This window comes from Strix aluco, chromosome 1 (genome assembly GCF_031877795.1).
Source record: "Strix aluco isolate bStrAlu1 chromosome 1, bStrAlu1.hap1, whole genome shotgun sequence".
Classification (NCBI taxonomy): domain Eukaryota; kingdom Metazoa; phylum Chordata; class Aves; order Strigiformes; family Strigidae; genus Strix; species Strix aluco.
The window spans coordinates 91,776,599-91,794,393 of record NC_133931.1 but is presented as its reverse complement, the minus strand read 5'-3'; the positions used below and the strand labels follow the sequence as shown (position 1 = coordinate 91,794,393).

At 40.7% G+C, this 17,795-nt stretch overlaps 1 protein-coding gene across 2 annotated transcripts in view; it reads left to right on the top strand.

Annotated features, from left to right (window-relative positions):
• Positions 1-17,795, top strand: part of BCL2 (BCL2 apoptosis regulator) — a 191,872-nt gene that overhangs the window by 78,980 nt on the left and 95,097 nt on the right. The window contains exon 2 of one of the 2 annotated variants that reach the window (XR_012623546.1): positions 12,529-13,963. Coding sequence is in view for 1 of the 2 variants with exons in the window: in XM_074826887.1 (XP_074682988.1) it covers positions 12,529-12,663 (135 nt within the window). In the remaining variant the exon portion in view is untranslated. Of the gene's footprint in view, positions 1-12,528; positions 17,321-17,795 lie in introns of those variants that run through there. The other variant, XM_074826887.1, reaches the window with a different exon arrangement.

Sequence of the window (17,795 nt, the reverse complement as noted above, 5' to 3'; positions counted from 1 at the left end):
GATTATGTGAATAAAGCATGCAAAAAAAACCAATGAATGAAAGGGGTGCAAGTTAAGAGGTGCAATTTGGGAGTGGACAAAGATGACAAAATTAGACTAAAACCAATGTATAGGGTCAGACAGGCATGAGAAGAGCCCCCCATGGTTGTTACCTACATAGGAAGGCCATTTGGAGAGGACAGAAAACATTAGGCAAAAAGGATGAAAAGGAGCAGTGTATTTTTTCCAATCAAAAGCCATCCATAACCTATGCTGAAAATGTCTTTTTTCTTCACTTCAAGCATATTAACAGTTTAATATATGATAGTATCACTGGTGACACTGAGAACACTGGGCTTTAATGAATCAATAGATTTGTTTCATCTTTAACTAATTTGAACCCTTAATCCTCTTGCTTGTGCAAAGTCTTCTTCCTTCAGGTCAAAGTATTAAATAGGCTCAAGAAGTAAATAAGGAAATAAATACCAGAAACCCCTTGGGGAAGATTTAAATTAAGGTTTTCTAATAGTCAAATCAACTTAATGCCATGATCACAGGCTCAGTTCAGCTTTTTCCCCTCCCCCCCCCCCCCCCCCCCCAACTCTATGGCTAAAGCTGTGGGAATAAATAGCCAAAAAAAGGAAGGGGCTTTGTTTTCTTTTAGTTTCTTGATGCTTGTGTTGCTCTAGATAATTTTGTTTAATTTTAACTGCTCTCATTATAGACATACAGGAACTTTTAAAACACAAATTTGTAAAAATCAAACACATAGCCCAAAACATTGGCCTGCAAGTTTTCCCCTGTGTTTCATGTCTGGTTCGCACTCTACTGTACGCCCATGTTGGTTATGCATCTGACTTTTTTTATGGATATAAATTATACTGGTGCAAACCCTTATGTAGACAAAATCTTGCTGATATAACTGTCTTCCACCAGCACAACATATTTCAGTTAATGAGTCAGAATGCACTTTGATATCAGTATAAATGGTTCCTCCTAGGGGGAGGATTGGTTCTTTACTGTTAAAGTGTAGATAAGTTCTGAACTTTTCTCTTCCCTTACTTGGGCTTAAATCAATCAAACCCATATCTAGTGTTTCTCATCCAGAAATAATACAGCTTCTTTTCATCACCTTTTTGACTGCTGGTCCCTGTCTGTGTTCTTGCTTTGATTGTGCGGTCATCAGAAAAGGGTATATCTAAAATCCTCTTGAAAGCAGAAGTTCTGTTTCAAGCAACAGCAACCGCAGGATCAAACGCCTCCAATCTTAAAAGAAAAAGAAAGAAAACTGACTCGAAAGTTTGAAGCTAACAAATGGTTTGTAGTTGGCCAAGACACTTGTATTTAATACTGAGGAAGCAATGACCTTCTGGCCTCCAGTGGAGCATCTCCTAGACAGACAGACAGGCACACAACAAAATGAAGTTTTAATGCCGTGAGCTTCTTGAGAACGCTACAATAACATTCTGGCAGACTGGGCTCCCTTGGCTCCTGTACTCACTGCAATGTGAATGTCTCTTTCGCTTTAGCGTGATGCTTGGCAAGTTTCCCAACCTTACATTATCTTGGAAAGGAAGACAAGAGAAGCTGGTATGTTCAGGGAGCCTTTGAAGAAGCTTCTCAGTTTGCTCATAGCAAAACAGTTGGCTGCATGTAGGAAAAGTGTCGGGACTGCAGCTTAGAATGCTAGCTTGAAAAGGGTTTAACTGAATTGCATCCAGGCACCAAGATGCTCAGATACTACAGCAATGTGTGTGGTATAAGAACCTAGATAGAAGAAGATTAGATAGCAAATCAGACAGAATTTTGCATGTGATTTCCTGGGTTTGTCTAAACTTATAGCAGCAACAGTTAATTATAGGGGGTTCTGAAGGCAGCTCCTGGGTGGGTTATGTTACTTATACACTAGATACTAGCCATAAATTGCCAGCTGAGTTACCCCTGTGGCAAGAAGCCCCTATTCATGCAAAACTGATGGAAATGATCCTTGTGCCTTTCCACTCAAGGGTAGAAGCAGCAGATAACAGTGATGGAAGATCTGGGGGAGAAGTGGCGCGTTGACAGCAATGGCAGAACTCCAATGAAAAAAGCATCCAGATGGGCACAGGTCATCACCCAAAGAGAGACAGATGCAGGAGGTGGTTGCACATAGGAGTTATTTGTGGTCATCCTCTAGATGATTGCTGTACCTGCTTCCTAGTCCCTTTCCTTCTACTACATGTGAATCCCTCAGCTCTTGTAATCACTTCCTCTGGCTCTTAAGCAAGGGTAGCTCTTTAATTGCAGATTAATGATTTAATTAAATTCTTGAGGCTGCTTTGAAGTGACTGGGCAAGAGAGAATGGCCTTTCAGCAGCAGCTGTAGGCTCAAGAGTCACAGCGCACGATGACGTATGGGGAAGGCGGTGCCATAAGACTCTGTGTGCAGCAGGATCCATCATTTTTTCTCCAGTAGTGTCTCCAGGCACATCTACACAGCACAGCACTGCACGGGGGTACTTGAGCTGCCTCTAGGCAGTGGTTGCACTAGTTTCACAGCAGGAATAGTTAACCCACCTGGATTATGATCATAATATACCTATAGCGCTTGCACCTCTATACCTGCCCCTGAGTTGGCTTGTTCAGTGCAAGGTCAGCTCTCTCTTCCTCCATAGAACTGCATTCTGCTTGTGGACCTACTGCACTTAGAAGTATTTAAAGAAGTAAATTATAAAGTTTAGGACCTTATATCGATTTTGATCTGCAGTTTCCGGTCTGTGGGATCTTACTTATTTTAGAAAGTGGGAAAGCTTTCAAGACTGATTTCATAGGTAATGTACTTGTTTTTTTTCTTGACTGATACTCCTGATTTTGTTTTTTATTCTTTCCTTTGAGTATCTGAAATTTTGCATTAGATTTCTACTCACTTGGAAACACCAACACATGAAGTAATTACCAGTCTTTCCTGCCTAAGTTAATGGCCTTCTCCTTCCTCGTGCTGTTAGTTTAAGGTCACAGTGATAGATTTAAGTCCTTCATGAATTTTTATCTGACTTGCTGTCCACAGAAATTGTTCATTAAAAGATCCAATTTCCATTGGCATTCTCCCTTTCAAAGGATGTCAACAGGAAATGTAAATGCTCAGCCCTTCGTGAATGATCTGCAAGGACATGCAGGCTTATTAAAAAAACCCCAGCAGTTAACCAAATCCTTTAGTTTCTGTTTTGAATGACTGGCCATAGGAATGCAGGCTAAGCTGTATTTCAGCTGTTCCCAAGGATGTGTATGTTAACTTGTTGATAGTGGTAGGTACTTCAGGCTCCAGTGACAGCTATGTGACCACTCTGATGATCGTTGTCCTGTAGCAGAACCAGCCCCTGCCTCCTCTCAGGAACACCAGGCATGAAAGAAAACAAAGACGGGTTTGTTGTTTCAAAGGACTGGCACTCGTACCTCCTGCTTTTTACCTAAAAAGAGAGATCCTAGGTCAACTCAGCTCTCACCCTATACTCCCAGCAACCATTAGGTTGTAAGGAACTGCATGACTTGCTCCAGCAATAGATGTGAATGTCTGATACACAGGAGAGCTGAGTCTTCTGCCTTACAGGACCTGTAGGGGATCCGATTGACAGGAGCAAATCTCAATACCCAGAACACCAGCTTACTGCATTGGGAACTACACATCACCACCAAAAGGAAAGATAAGCTCAGCCTTAAAGTTTCAGCGTTATGTTTTTAAAATCTTACCAGCGTGCAAGGTATATGTCTTTCACAGTAAAAATTACTTGGAGTGCACTGTGAATGCACAGACAGAGATCAGTGCTGAACATCTGGTTAAAATAAATTACAGTCTTATTTTGCAAATAAAAGTTCCTAGGGTCTACATGACAACGTCTGGCCAGCATAACTATCTCATGGGGAAAAAATCACATCCCTAGCCTACAAAGATAACTATTCTGGCATGATTCCCTTCCGCACTATGTAGACCTATGTAGACTTACACCAAATAGAGGACTCCTTTTGCCAATATAACTCACATTGTTTGGGAGGTACTTCAACCATGCTGGCAGACTCCTTTAACTGGTATAAGCCATGTCTCCATCGAGGGATTTTGGCAGAACAGTGACACCAGCAAAGCCCCTGAAGTACAGAATAACCCTTTTTCTCCTGCTACTAGTATCTAACATTTTTTCAGTTTTAAAGCTTCCTGCTAAAAGGAAACATGCAGAATTTGTGCCCTTTCTTGTATCAGCAAGACATTATTTCTTTTTACAGAAGAATTAAAGTATACATATGGGTGGGAGGTGTGTCGCTTTCAAACATCCCAGTGGTACTTGCTTTTGGAGGAGAGGAGGATCCTACTTCTCATGTAGGATGCCTGTTGTTTGTTTTGGTGTTGGTTTTGGAGGTGGAGGGGCAGAGGTGGTTTGCATTTTATTAAGTTGTCATATTTTGGTTTTTCGTGGTGGCATTTGAATAAACCTAATGGTCATAGTTAACGGATTACAACTGTGTATGCAAATGAATTTAAGAGCTGTTTTGAATAACAAAACAAAACCCCCAAAATTCAGGGTTTAACAGCCAACCCTAACCTATGAGCACACCCAGTAGGGCAAGGCAACTCATAAAGCTATCTTGGCTTAAAAGTAGGATTCAGCTCGTTGTGGCCACAAGCAGTTTTCACCTCTCATATTTAGACAGTTCATTTTGTCTAAATTCCCACTTGCCTCAGTCTGTGCAGACTCTCCTTGTTCATTTCCCTTCTCCTTCATCCTTCATTTGTCTCCCAGGTCATGTGCTTTTGCACACATGGTGAACAGGATAGAAAGGACAAGAAGGAGGAGTGGAGGGGAGGCACCCAGACCAAAACCAATCTCTTCTGAGCAGATGCAGACCAGAAACTTTCCCTTATTTTAATTTCCCATTATCACTTAGCCGTGAAATGACGAAAACAGAGAGAAAGCCACCAAGAGGCCTCCACTCTTGTGTGCATTGAGTTGGAAGGTGGGGACTTGCAGTTTGCTCCATCAGGCTGCCTGACAGCCGGGACATGCCTGCCTCCCCTGCAGCTAACGCTGACACACAGTACTCGGTGGAGTACAGGACCCAAGGGCTGACTTAGGAAATGGTAAGAGAAAGCAATGACCAAAAATTGCTGCCTCTTCTCTGCCTCAAGTAAGGCTTTTACAGGTGAGCAGAAATGGTTTGGGCTGCTAATGAGGTGTAGGCTGCCAAAGAAAACACATGCACAAATTCATATTTTCCAGGTGGCTGCTGGTAGAAGTGTAACTGTCCATTGAAGTCTACAGCATAAGCTTTTTTTGTGCTTATTCATTAAATTGCAGATTTATTGTGAGGTTACTTTATTATTACTTTATTTAGCTGTGTTGTCTCATTCCCCCTGTAAATCAGTTGATTGTCACAAGATTTAGAAAAAATGAGAGCCTGCTTCAGGTCATGTGAGGAATGATGGCACGTCTGCAGAAGGTGCTGGTGGCTCTGCATGACATGTTGTTGCTGGAGCACCAAGGAGCACCAAGGCCGCTGCTCCTGCTCTGCATTACTCTTGCCTAATGCCAAGTGCGAGTCAGTCAAGCCAAAGGGATTTGGATCAGAACTGAGCGTTGAGACAACAAACGCAGGATGGACTGGTTCCCTGAGGGATGTTAAAACAAGAAGTATAAAAATGCATGACTGGTCCCTCACAGTTCAGCCGATGGGATAACTTGCTCAGACTGGTTCAGTTTCACCCTTCTCATTCACATGTGCTCTCTGCCTTTTCTGGCCGAGGCTGCCCCAAGCCAGGCCCTCCTTGCCAGACTGACAGCCTTGCTTTCCCCTCTCTCCTTCCGCTAATACCTGTGCCTTGAGCCTGGCACAGCTGGACATACTTTTTAAATAAAACCCTCCACGGCCTTGATGACAAACGTTGCGTCACAGCACGCTGAGCATCTCTACAAGCAGCTACTTTCAGTTCCCATTTCTCAGGCATCTACATGATTTAAGTCTTATGCAGTAGTCTGAGAGCAGCACAGGCAGCTGGAGCAGGCAGGGAACGTAACAGGGGATGTGTTCACATTTCCCTCTACTACTGATGTACCCGCTGCAGCCAAATCTTCAGATTTGGGCTTTTAAATTAGGTAGGCTATTTCCAGTGTAAGAGTGATCATATTGAAAGTAAGTTACGAGCAGGACAGAGAATTTATACAAGATTTTGAGACAAAAAGGCCTATGTTGTCATTCAGACCTGTTTTGTCATTATTTTCATTTTAAAGTAATTCTGAAGATTTGACAGGGATCTTAATGCATCTAGCTTCTTTTCAGAGGATGCAGGTGTAAGAGTGATAGTATGGGATGAGATGAGTCCCCTCCAGAAACTCTGTGACACTTGTTCTCACCTCCAAAGTGATCCACAAATCCATAAACGGGTGTTTGCTAAGTTTGCTGTTGTATGTGAATGTAAACTCTCTAGAAGAGGTTTGATAGATTTGAGTAGAAGGAGAAGGTGGCCTAACACTGAACAGCTCTCAGTGCAACCAAGATTCATGAAAATATGTGCAGGGATACATTTGCTTTCTAGGTATGAGTTACACAGAGTTTTTAGCACTCTACCTGAGTAAGGTACCTTCAGCAAGTAAAACTAAGACTGTTAAATGTTGATGCAAACAAACAGCAAATTAGTTGAATAGGATTATCAATCCACAAAAGATGTGAAAAGAAAATTGTGAAGGATCAAGTAGAGCAGCTTTGACCATGTTGTTTGAACATCGAGGATTTTGCCCAGAAGGCCTTCTCACCTTCTTTCTCTCATTAATGCTAATATTGCTCCCTCAGAAGTGGCACCCATTAAATACACCAGCTAGCTGCTGCAGTGACATTACAGCTGTTACACTGATGCCAGAAATACCTCATTTGAGTGTGGGCCTTTCCAGGAATAAGAAAACAAGGCAGCCTCCACTAGGTCTGGGCTTTTGCATATTGCAGAGCCACGTCTAACTGAATTAAGTAGAGACGCCAAGACTAAATTACTGAAACATTTCTCATGCTGACTTGGTTTAACAAGAATGCAGCCTAGTCTGAACACGGCATGGGTTTCCTTGCAAACTGCATGATCAACACCTTACAAGTCCTGTGTTTAAAGAGATGGCTTGACCATTCCCCAAAGCCTGGGTTTGTCCTTCATCTCACAGAAGTCTGGAGGAAATCTGCCTGATAGCAGGGTCATTCTCTGGAAGCGTGGACAAGAGGAATTGTCATCCCCGTTACTATAACCACTCACATTTACATATTTCTAAGCATATACATTAGTTTTCATGCGCAAACCTAACCATGATTAGTCCTTGCTCCTTAGATGTCTCCATCTGAGTGCCGTATTCAGTCAGCCTTATGCAAATGGTATTTCCACTGATTTCAATTCACACAGACTTCAGTGAGATCCTGGCAAGACTGGGAGCTGCTAGATATGCCCCCAAGATCACAGGCTCACTGATGCAAGAATTTATACAAATAGATAGCAAGGACAAGGAACAAAGAAGTTAGGTAAGATCACTATGATGAGAACCAGTTTTGTCCAAAGTCAGAGACCTCAGATATCACTGGAGAAACAAAAGGGTATGCAGCCAGCAACTAACACGTCAGCTGCAGACCTAAGACTATGTCAGACATTGTGAAAACAGAGAATTCAAAACGGACCTATTTCTAGCACAGGCAAAGGTCGGGGGGGAAAAGAAAAATCTAGATGGGAATTTGATCAGGGGTGCACATGCCGAAGTCACTCCCCAGACAGCTTCTCTGCCTGTGGTCAGCAGGGCTTGTGTGGTGACAACCTTCTTTTCCTTCCCATTTTAATTCGATAACATGCACCTGGCTGGACTGCCAGCATGTCGGCACTCCCAGGCATAAAAAGATATCGGCCTCTCTAAAGATACCGATGTCATGAAAAGCCACACCTCAGCACAACACAATCAAGGTCTGAGCCGTCCTTATTTGCATGTACTCACAAGTTAGGCTTGCATAAAAGACCCATAAACTCTTTGGGAAAATAACAGCTACAGATTTGTCTATTTTTTGTGTTCCAAGAACTTTTCTCGTTAGCTTCAAGATGACATTTTAATGAGGTTTCACTGCGTAGAAAACACAAGATGATTTAACCAGCTCAGTCCTCTCCCTCCCTCCTGAAACACTTTCTGAAATGAGTTACTATTCGGGAATAAAAGCTTTTATGAGAATTCATGTTGTTTGTATGGAGGCAGGGGTAAGGGAAAAGTCATTCAGCTGCTAAACCTTGGCATCAGAGCTTATGCCATTCCCTCTCCTGCCCCGTACCATGTGGCAAAGCTGCCTTGTTCAGACCTGTGCAAGTTTCTTCAAAAGCTGGGAGCTAGTGTGTGTTTGTTTGTTTGTTTTGGAGTCACGGGGAGGGCAGCGTAAAATAGCCGCAAGGCAATTCCCGTTCAGTAAAATGGAAGTCTCACCGGCTCTTCATTCAATACAATGTGGCTCAAGAGGATATCCTGCCAACCCAATGATAACGAGGGAAATAAAGTCACTTCCTCACCAGCTGTTTGATTCAGGTAGAAAAAGGAAGCCTTTACTTCCTCATGTTTGCTCTCCTCACCGCCCCCTCAGTCAGAAATGCCAGGCTGAAACTGCCTTCTCCCTCCGTATTTTCAGTAAGGAGCCATCAGATCCGTAATGCTTCGCTGGGCTTGGCCTATGGGAAGTACGTACTTCTCTGTGGCTGGGAAGCTATGCCTTGCCTCTCAAGCAGGGGTGAAGGCTGTGTTGCAAAAGGACCGAGACTGAACAAACTCGGCTCAATGCACAAGCAAAGAATGCCTGTGTAATTAAAGATGATATTTGTTTCTTGGATCAGAGCTGCCGAATTTGGGCCAGCGGAAGAGCGGGTAGCGTGATGCTTTGTTTTGAGACTGCCATGACTCAGTGCACTATTACGCCTCCTAATCCTCCAAGGGTGACAAACTCCACTTTTGCCCTGGGCTCCCTGCAAATCCCAGGAACTCCAGCCAGGAACACACTATGTCCTCCCTGCCTGTAGCTCAACAGGCAAGAAGGCAGCAAAGGGTGACCTCAGGGCAATCTTCCTGGCCTGCCAATCAAGCCCAGGTAGGTGAGGCAGGCATCTCAGGTGCTTTGGTTCTAGAAGGAGCTCAGGCAGAGCATCTTTCCCTTCCCCATTGCCACTTTTCCTGCTTCACAGAAACAGCCAACGTAAAGTTGCACAGTAAACCAGCAATGGACCAATTTGACTTAATAAAAGCTTCTTAAGAAATTACTTTTTAAAAACTCACAGAGCTGAATGAAGAGTTCTTTTCCATATAATTTTTAACTGCCTTGATATAATTTTACATCCAGGATATAACTTTCCATTAACTTTTGAATAGGTAGGTCTTAAAAACAAGGTCTGCAACCATTTTCTTTCCAATTGTGCAAGACTGCAGAAAGGTTGACCAAGCCAGAACTTGCCTCAGTCTATTTGCCAAGGGGACCCTTGCTTTCATTATAAAGAGTGCTTTTCAGAGGACATCAAGTGTTTCAAGCAATTTTCCTAATCTTATTTGTTTTAGAAGAGATTCTTTTATTTTAAACAGGCTGGTTTAGGCGACAAAAATCCAGTGACAAATACATTGGTTTATAGAAGGAGACAAAACTTATGAAACAGTTGAGATTCTGTTTAGGGTTTTCTTTGTGCTAAAATAGCTTTCAGCAAGGGGTCATACACCACCACCCCCCACCCCCCACCCCCCCCCCCGCCTTGTTTTAGTACATAAAATGGACATGTGTTTATTTAAAACAGGTTTGAAACTTAAACAAATAGTGACAGGCTGTTCAAACAAGCTTCGGAAATAGGCCTAATCAGGATGTTTGAGAAGGGGAGGGGGAACGATCATAAAGAGCTACTTGTAATATATAGTGCAGACACCATTAGGTTGGGTTCATGTTATTGTTGTAATAATCTCAGACAAAAAAGTACTGCATGCTGCACATTTTTTGTTAACATTCCTCTTTTGAGACATAGGTTATGCCATACTTTTGCCTTGTCTTCAAGTTTTACTGTAAGCCTCCGTCCATCTTCATACCCAATGCCAGGAGCTCTGCCGAATCATTAGAAATGGTCTCCCAGACAAACTGGGAGAAATGTTCCTAAACTGGGATAGAAGGGAGGCACAAAATATGCTCATTTTGATATTGATACTGTTTATGCAGCGGCTGTCATGAATATACAGAAGTGAGACCTTCCCCACAGAAAGAAACCGTGAAAATCTTAACGTTAAAATGTTTTCACGACTTGCATTTCCATGGGGTTTTTTTTCATTTCCTCTCTTTTCCACCCATAATAATATCACCAAGTGCTGAACTTTACCCTTGTATTTTTATAAGGCCTGATCTTGAACTCCCTATACAGACAAAGCTCCCATGGAAGTCAGTGAGTCTGCACTGGCGACAACAGGATTTAGCCCAGTCTGTAACATTTTAGGATATTGTGTTACTTCATAGCCTTAAGGAGAAATAAAAGCAGCTTTCCAAAGAGCTGCACAGCAAACTGAGTGTGCTTTTTCAACTCTGCAACAGCACAGCAGAATATTAAGGCCAGAGTTTGCAAATGTCCCAGGCAGCTAAGCAAAAGTTGCCAAATTTTCTCCGGAATGAAGAGCTTGCATTAAAACGTTTCCCCCAAAGGTTAAGCTGCTTTCACTTAAGAATATACCTTTGGAAACCCAAGTTTGAAAATGATTGCCAGGAGGAACAAGCCTTGAGAAACAGCAGGAGGAAGATGTATTTTCAGGTCAATCTGTTAGCCAAAGCCTATAGCTATTTTGTTACCGACTCTTACCTCCTGACACCTACTCTCACTTACAGCATACACTAATATTAATTAATGTAATAAAATATTTTGGAAGTAAATACTTATTATTTATTTGAATCTCACTCTGTCTAGTGAACAGGAGTCAAAATGGCAAAATATTAAAAACCTTACACGCCCTCTCGTGGTAAAACAACAAATGCTTTTATTCTGACAACTAGAGATGGCTAATGATGTAGGCTAATTTAACTACATAATTTACAGAAAACTAACTTGGCTGAAAGGTTTATATTAATGGATACCTTTCTCCCCTTAATTTCTGCTATAAAGCATTACATAGATGCATTTTTAGAAAGCAGGTTACCTCTTAGCACAGTAACATTACAAAATGGCTAAAGACACTAAAACATAGAGAATGTTAACTTCTACCAAAAATGGGAAGTCTAGAGTAATAAAGGTAGAGACAGAACCTCCCACATTAGATATCTATTTCATGGGTTTATCTCAGTAGCTTGGGAGCAGACCTTGATTGGCTGCACAAGAAGAGTTGCCCTAAATGATGCTATCGGTTTTGTCACATTTTTAAAGTCATTCAGCTTCACTATTTACTGCTTTCATGCCATACAGTATGATTTATCTGTAAATAAGTCTCTCATTAATGTTCCGGAGCTTCATGCTTATTAGAAATTGCAGCCTGAAAGAAAGGCGTTATGTGCAGAGTATCACCAATCTGATCACTAACCCAGTCAAACCTCATTGTATTTGTGAGTCACAAAAACTTTATCTTTGCAGCTTAAACAGCCTTTCCATTCAGTGCCCACATGCATCTCCAGACTTTCCCAGAGCAGCTTTACAAAACAGCTCTCCATACATGGAGGACTGCAGTTTGAAGGAAGAATGCAGGGTCATTTGGACTGGACTGAGGGAGAGAACATCCCCTCCACCTCACACCAGGTGACTTGTGGGCAGCCGTGAGAAGTGGCATCACTCTATACCTCCTCTCCTCTTCTTCTAGCTGAGTGTCTTGGCTGGAGGCTGGAGGGCAAGTCAGACTGACGAGATGATCCCATGGCTAGATGGTTCTTTTGTAGTCAGGGCTGTCAGATGAGCTGGTTGGCCAACAGACCCTACACCTATCCCACCACTACATCCAAGGCATGATTAGCAGGAGAACAGGACCAAGGTGTCACCCATTTTGGTGACAGTTGTGAAAGACCATCAAAGTGGTAACACAACCCTAACAGCTTCAGTTCATATGGAAGAAACATCTGTGGCTACTACATGTAGTCTTCTGAACCCATCCCAGGGGAACCAGATAAATACTGCCTTATTTTCAGTGAAGCCAACCAGCAATATAGATGCCCCATGTCCAGTGGAAATGAAAGGTTTGGAGAATGAAGGTCCGTTTACCTCCTTTGCATATGTTTGTATATACAGCATTCAGGAGCCAAAATGGTGGTATTCATATTTAAAAACGCTGCTGTTATATTTTATGTTAGACTGGGCATGCCTAAAGCAGAAGTCACGACTGCAAGTAATTACAGCAATATTTGTAAAGAAATAGGCAGGAGAACTTTGTGCTAAGCACTGCACAAAAACATAGCTCCCAAATCACTATTTTAATAGGTTTGTGGGGGTTTTTTTGTGCCAGCATGATTTCTGGGCAACCATTGAGGGTGAAGAAGTTGACGTCCCTCTCTGAAAAAGTTACTGCAATTCTGATATTCCGTTATTTCCCTTCCTAGGATGCCTTCGTCGAGTTGTATGGCAACAGTATGAGGCCTTTGTTTGATTTCTCCTGGATCTCTCTGAAGACTATCCTGAGTCTGGTTCTGGTGGGAGCTTGCATCACTCTTGGCGCTTATCTCGGACATAAGTAGAGTCACCCAGTTTATCATGGATTACAAAAGTTTTTCAAAACAACAAAATAATATTTTTTTTTCTGTAGCACAATGATATTTTATGAGCAAAACAAATTCCCAGCTAAAGATTAAATCAGCTATTACTGCCAAAGGAAATATCATTTATTTTTACATTGCAGGAAAATTATTTATTAAAAGATATTTACATTTTAACCTGCTATTTTCAGAAACTCTGCAAGTTGTATCTGTCATCACATCATGTTGTTATTCTTAACTTTAATGAGCCCCAAAGCCTTTTTGGTTCTTTTTTTAATTAATGCAACTGGCTGGATTATTTTATCAAGGAGAGCAAATATACTGACAAAGACCTACCTGCTTACATGTATGAGGGCAGTTACTTGAGCTGCTAAATGCTGCATAATTGTGTTGATTTCCCTTATATTTTCTGGGTGGCTGGGAGGGATCTGAAAGACAAGGTCAGCATGAACAAAGTTCTCACCCTGTCCTGCTGGCAAGAACTGACGGAATAAACGGTTCAACATGGTACATATGTGGAGTCAAGATGGCAACTTCTTGAAGGACACCTGAAGGGCTATCCCTCCAGGAGAACAGTTGGAAATATGATTGCCTATGCCTTGTAAACATGTGTTTTCAAGTTACCAGTTGTGCCATCACGTCATAATCACAATACCCTAATACATGTCAACTCGAATACTTTTTTTTAACGGAAGTGTGAAGTTAAATCTTTGGGGCTTGAAGGAAATTGCTGTTCCAATGATTTTCTCAGCAGTAAAACATTTTTTGCGGCTACTGACACAGAAACATCAGGAGACCTTAAGTGCCTGCTTCGACAGAGCAGAGCTGGAGTCTGAAGACCTGACCTGTGTCCCACTTTAGTGGGCTCATATCTGCAAATAATCCTGTTTACTTACTGAGTTCCTCCAGGGGTTTGAAACCAATTAGATGCGGTTTCTAAATCCCTGAAAGTTGAAAAAGATCTTAATTTTATTTGGCAAGAAGCAGACCTCAGCTGAGTTACAGATTAGCTCTGGCTATCCTTGTTTATCAAACTGGACACCAAAATCAAGTTCATTTTCATAACAGCAAAAGAAAGTGAGCTTTATCCTCCTGCCCCTCGCCCTCAAAATTATTTCATGCTAATAATTTCCTAAGACTGTCTACAGAAGAAAAGATGATGATAAAGAAACTCCAAATCCTCTCTCTGGACAGAGACTCTTTGACACCTTGATCGCACAGGTGCCTACTGTCGTTTGAAATGAAAATAGGGTGGAGGAAAAGGGGGGGGGGGGGGGGTGAAGTCAGTTGCTCATGTTACAAAATGCAACTCAAGTAAAATTAATGCGGAGTACTCAGTATACAGTTTTATAAACAGACCTGTGTTCTGAAACCAGATGTGTCAATGCATTTTAAAGCGAGGCTTTCTGTGCAGTCGGAGGGGGCCAGGAGTCCCGACAAAGCCGAAGAGTCTGAAGTGTGTCCCACAGGCTGCTCCGAGTCGTGGAAATGTCCAGCTTCAAATGTTTAAGTCAAACGCTCCTATTTTTTCTATGAAACTTTTGAAATCTGGGATTTGTGGGTAAATGGACGTCCAGACACAAAAGGAAAATGTTGCAAAGCTCTGGATAAATGTATCGTACAATACTTAAGTGCTCTAAGGCTGAAAAAAACACAGCGAAGAAACTGTAGACTCAACCTCAAGATTTCAGTCAAATAACTTTGTGGCATTATATGCAGAATATCTCCATTAACTTGGGAATGTAATATGTTCAATGTTAAGGCTGTAGTCGATGTTGTGTCTTGAAAGCTGCTTTTTTGTTTGTTTGTTCGTTTTAAGAGTTGTACATCTCAGCATTTTTACTGCTATTTAGTTGTGGCACCTACACTTTGTATGAGCAAAGATGGAGCAAGCTTACATTTCAAATTTGAAATTACTTTTAATTTTATAGAAACATAGAAAGGAAATATTTCTAAGAATACAAAAATGTGAACTATGCTTGATTAAAGAAAAACAAAAAATCCCACCATCAAACAAAAAACACCTGCAATTTTTCCAGAGTGCTTCTGTCAGAAGTGGGCATGCTCATGTAGGATTTGTATGAAAAATATTTGAAATGGGAGCAACCGAATGTTGTGGATTGAGTGTGGGCTTTGGTTTTTTTCAGCTTCCAAGCTGAATTTGTCTGCAGCCAATTTCACAACTGAAATTGGCTGGTATCAAGCTGATGTTTCATTTCACAATCTAGTCTTCATTTCAATTTGTGCCCATATGCCCATTAAAGTTCATGAACTATTAGACCTCAAATTGTTTCAATATTGTTTATTTTATTAAAGGTTTACATTGTCAAAAGTAGTAAAAGAGTAACTATCAATTCCAGTGCTGCTATACTACCAGGATAATTTGAATGGGTTTTATTTTTTAATACCTTCCAATGGCAAAAGTTTTTTAAAGCTGCTTTAGAAATAATATGAAGAAGACACATGATACGCATTTAAATAAATACTGAGGATTTTGTGTTCTGTTGTGTCTACTCACTGGACTTCCCAGTGTATTAGTTAATGCCAGGCAAAAAGTCATGATGACTGTTGATGATTTTATTTTATTAAAGAGCTAATGGAGTTTTCCCATCCTGACTGCAGAATAGTACAGTATTGTGGCTGCATTAGGTATAATGATAGTTGATAATACATTTATTAAGAAACATATTAGAAACATTGAATGTATATAAAAGCTTGAAATTCTTTAATAAAATCCTCTCCTCTCACTCCCGCATTTCTTTTGCAATAATTCCTGTCTTTCCTATTCTTCATTACACTTTCACGTAAGATTCTTTTTTCCCACAAAATGTCTTACAGACTTCATGCTCCAAGACTACGCTTCAGTGAAAATCCATCCTCTGTCACTATGTATGCACACACAGCTGACCACTCCTAGCGTATCCAAGTTGTAAAAGCAAAAAGTAAAAAAAGAGGGGCACTTCTGAAGTTGGTTAGGTGTGAAAGATCGGAGGACAACCAAGGAAAAGGTCAAGAAAAGGAGGGAAATAAAGAGATCACTGAAATATCTCCTTGGTTAAAGATGACTGTTACCTGGAATTTGTTCATCTCTCATCCTTTCCCCTGAAAAAGGATGATATAAGAGCAGAGTAAAGATTATAGAGACCCCACAATTATTCTTCACTGTAAAACTTCGTTAATTCTGAAGGCAGTCTTTTGCTGAACAGGAAATCCGTAGGAATTTAAGAAAAATACTTGGGTTTTGCTGTATTCAATTTATTTGTCATTAATTCTTTTTCACTCCATTTATTATGAAAATAATGAAGGACAATGTTTTGCTTCTGAAAAAAAAAATCTGTGAGGTCACCTAAGATCTATTATAGATCAGTAACTTAGGAACAGATGGAAAAAACAAGAAAAAAATTCTGCTAAGTATTCTGAAATCAGAGCTGACACAGAGGACATTTCCTAATAGGACAAGCACTGGATCCACCAAAGGAGTAATGGTGCTGTCGAGGTAACAGAAAATATACAGATAAGGAAGGGGCCTGGAAGATATGGAGAATGACATTGGTATGTAAGAAAATCTCGAGTTTCATATGATGCAGGAGTTCACCCAAGATGGTCTGAAAATAGATTTTAACTAAAACCAACTACAAATGTGTGCCCTACATGACTACAATTACTAAAATTTTCAATTACAAAACTATTTGTAAATTATTATAAAATTATCCGATCACTAGAGAAGCTCATCGATTTGCTGTTGTGATTGGGGATTACACAGCCTGAGTAACGTTGCACTAATAAGGAACAATTATGAAAAAAGAATGTTTCTCTGAAACCAGATATGCAAAGGAAACCCGAAGGTGATGCAGTTCAAAGAATACAACCCAGTACCCTCAACCCTTGCGTGTACACGGTCTCCCCAGCTGAGGCAGTGGGAGTCAGCTCCACGTAAGGACTGCATGCTTTGACCCTGAAGCACAACACTGTGCTTAGCTGTGCACCCCCACTCCACTTCACAGACCCAGAAGTCCTATTGATCAAAAGTATAGTGAAGTAGCATGTTTAAAGACTATCTTTTTTTTCCTCTGTCTATCTTTAAACAAGCTAGGAAAATGACTCATTTGTATTAGGAGTTTATGGCTCAGTACTATATGAAAAATGAAGCATCTTTTGATTTATGAGTATAAAAATTCTTTCTCATTGCAAAAGCACAGCTTTGTTTTTTATTCCTCTTTCAAACAAAGCTAAATACAAGGAAGACAAAAGAGCTAATTTAATCTGTATTTGGTTTAAATCACACTCCTATACTAAGTTAATGCAGCTTCATCACACAAATATTTTTCAAGAAGTTATATAGCATTAAGAATTCCACATAAAAACTGTATATTTTTATAATTTAAATAGCCTATTTTTTTCTTTTTCTTCTGAATATTTGAATTTTAATTATCACCAGCATAAATGTACATAAGCAGATATTGTTTATCCAGTATCTTTGGATGATGTATGTATGGTAATGTAGTTTGTCAGTTTATCATCATTTAATATGATTGTGTTGTTCTTTGTCCTTAAAATGTTATAAGAACATGCTGCCATTAAACTTTCCCTGTCTGTCTAGTTAATATTGTGAAAAAATAATAAAGCACACTGTGAGTTACTTGTTTTGTATTTGCATTGTTTAGGATTTGTGGATAAAAAACTACTCAAACATTTTGAGTGTAATCCCGTAAGTGAAATGTAATGTTTCCTTCCTGATAGTTGTATTGATATGTTTTGCTCAATATCGCCCAGTATTTGCCAGCCTTCCTCCAAGGCCTCTGTGCATTGAGATGCAGTAACGTAGGTTTGATAAGTTGCTGCTATGTCAAATACAGTCCACAGGTGTACCATATGCTTTGGGACCCAAAGGACAGTGTCACCCATCCTGCTGTCCCATACATCTGATGTCTTGTGGAAAGTGCAGCAAGACTCTTGGATTTATTTGGTAAGAATACTTTTCGCCCTTGTAGAAAGGAGCTGGAAAAGCATATTAGCAAGTTTCAACAGGAGAAAAAGAAGTATTTTTGTTACCGCTGAAGGTTTGTTACAGTTATGGTTGGTTTCCAGCCGGTATTTAGGTATTTTGCTTCTTA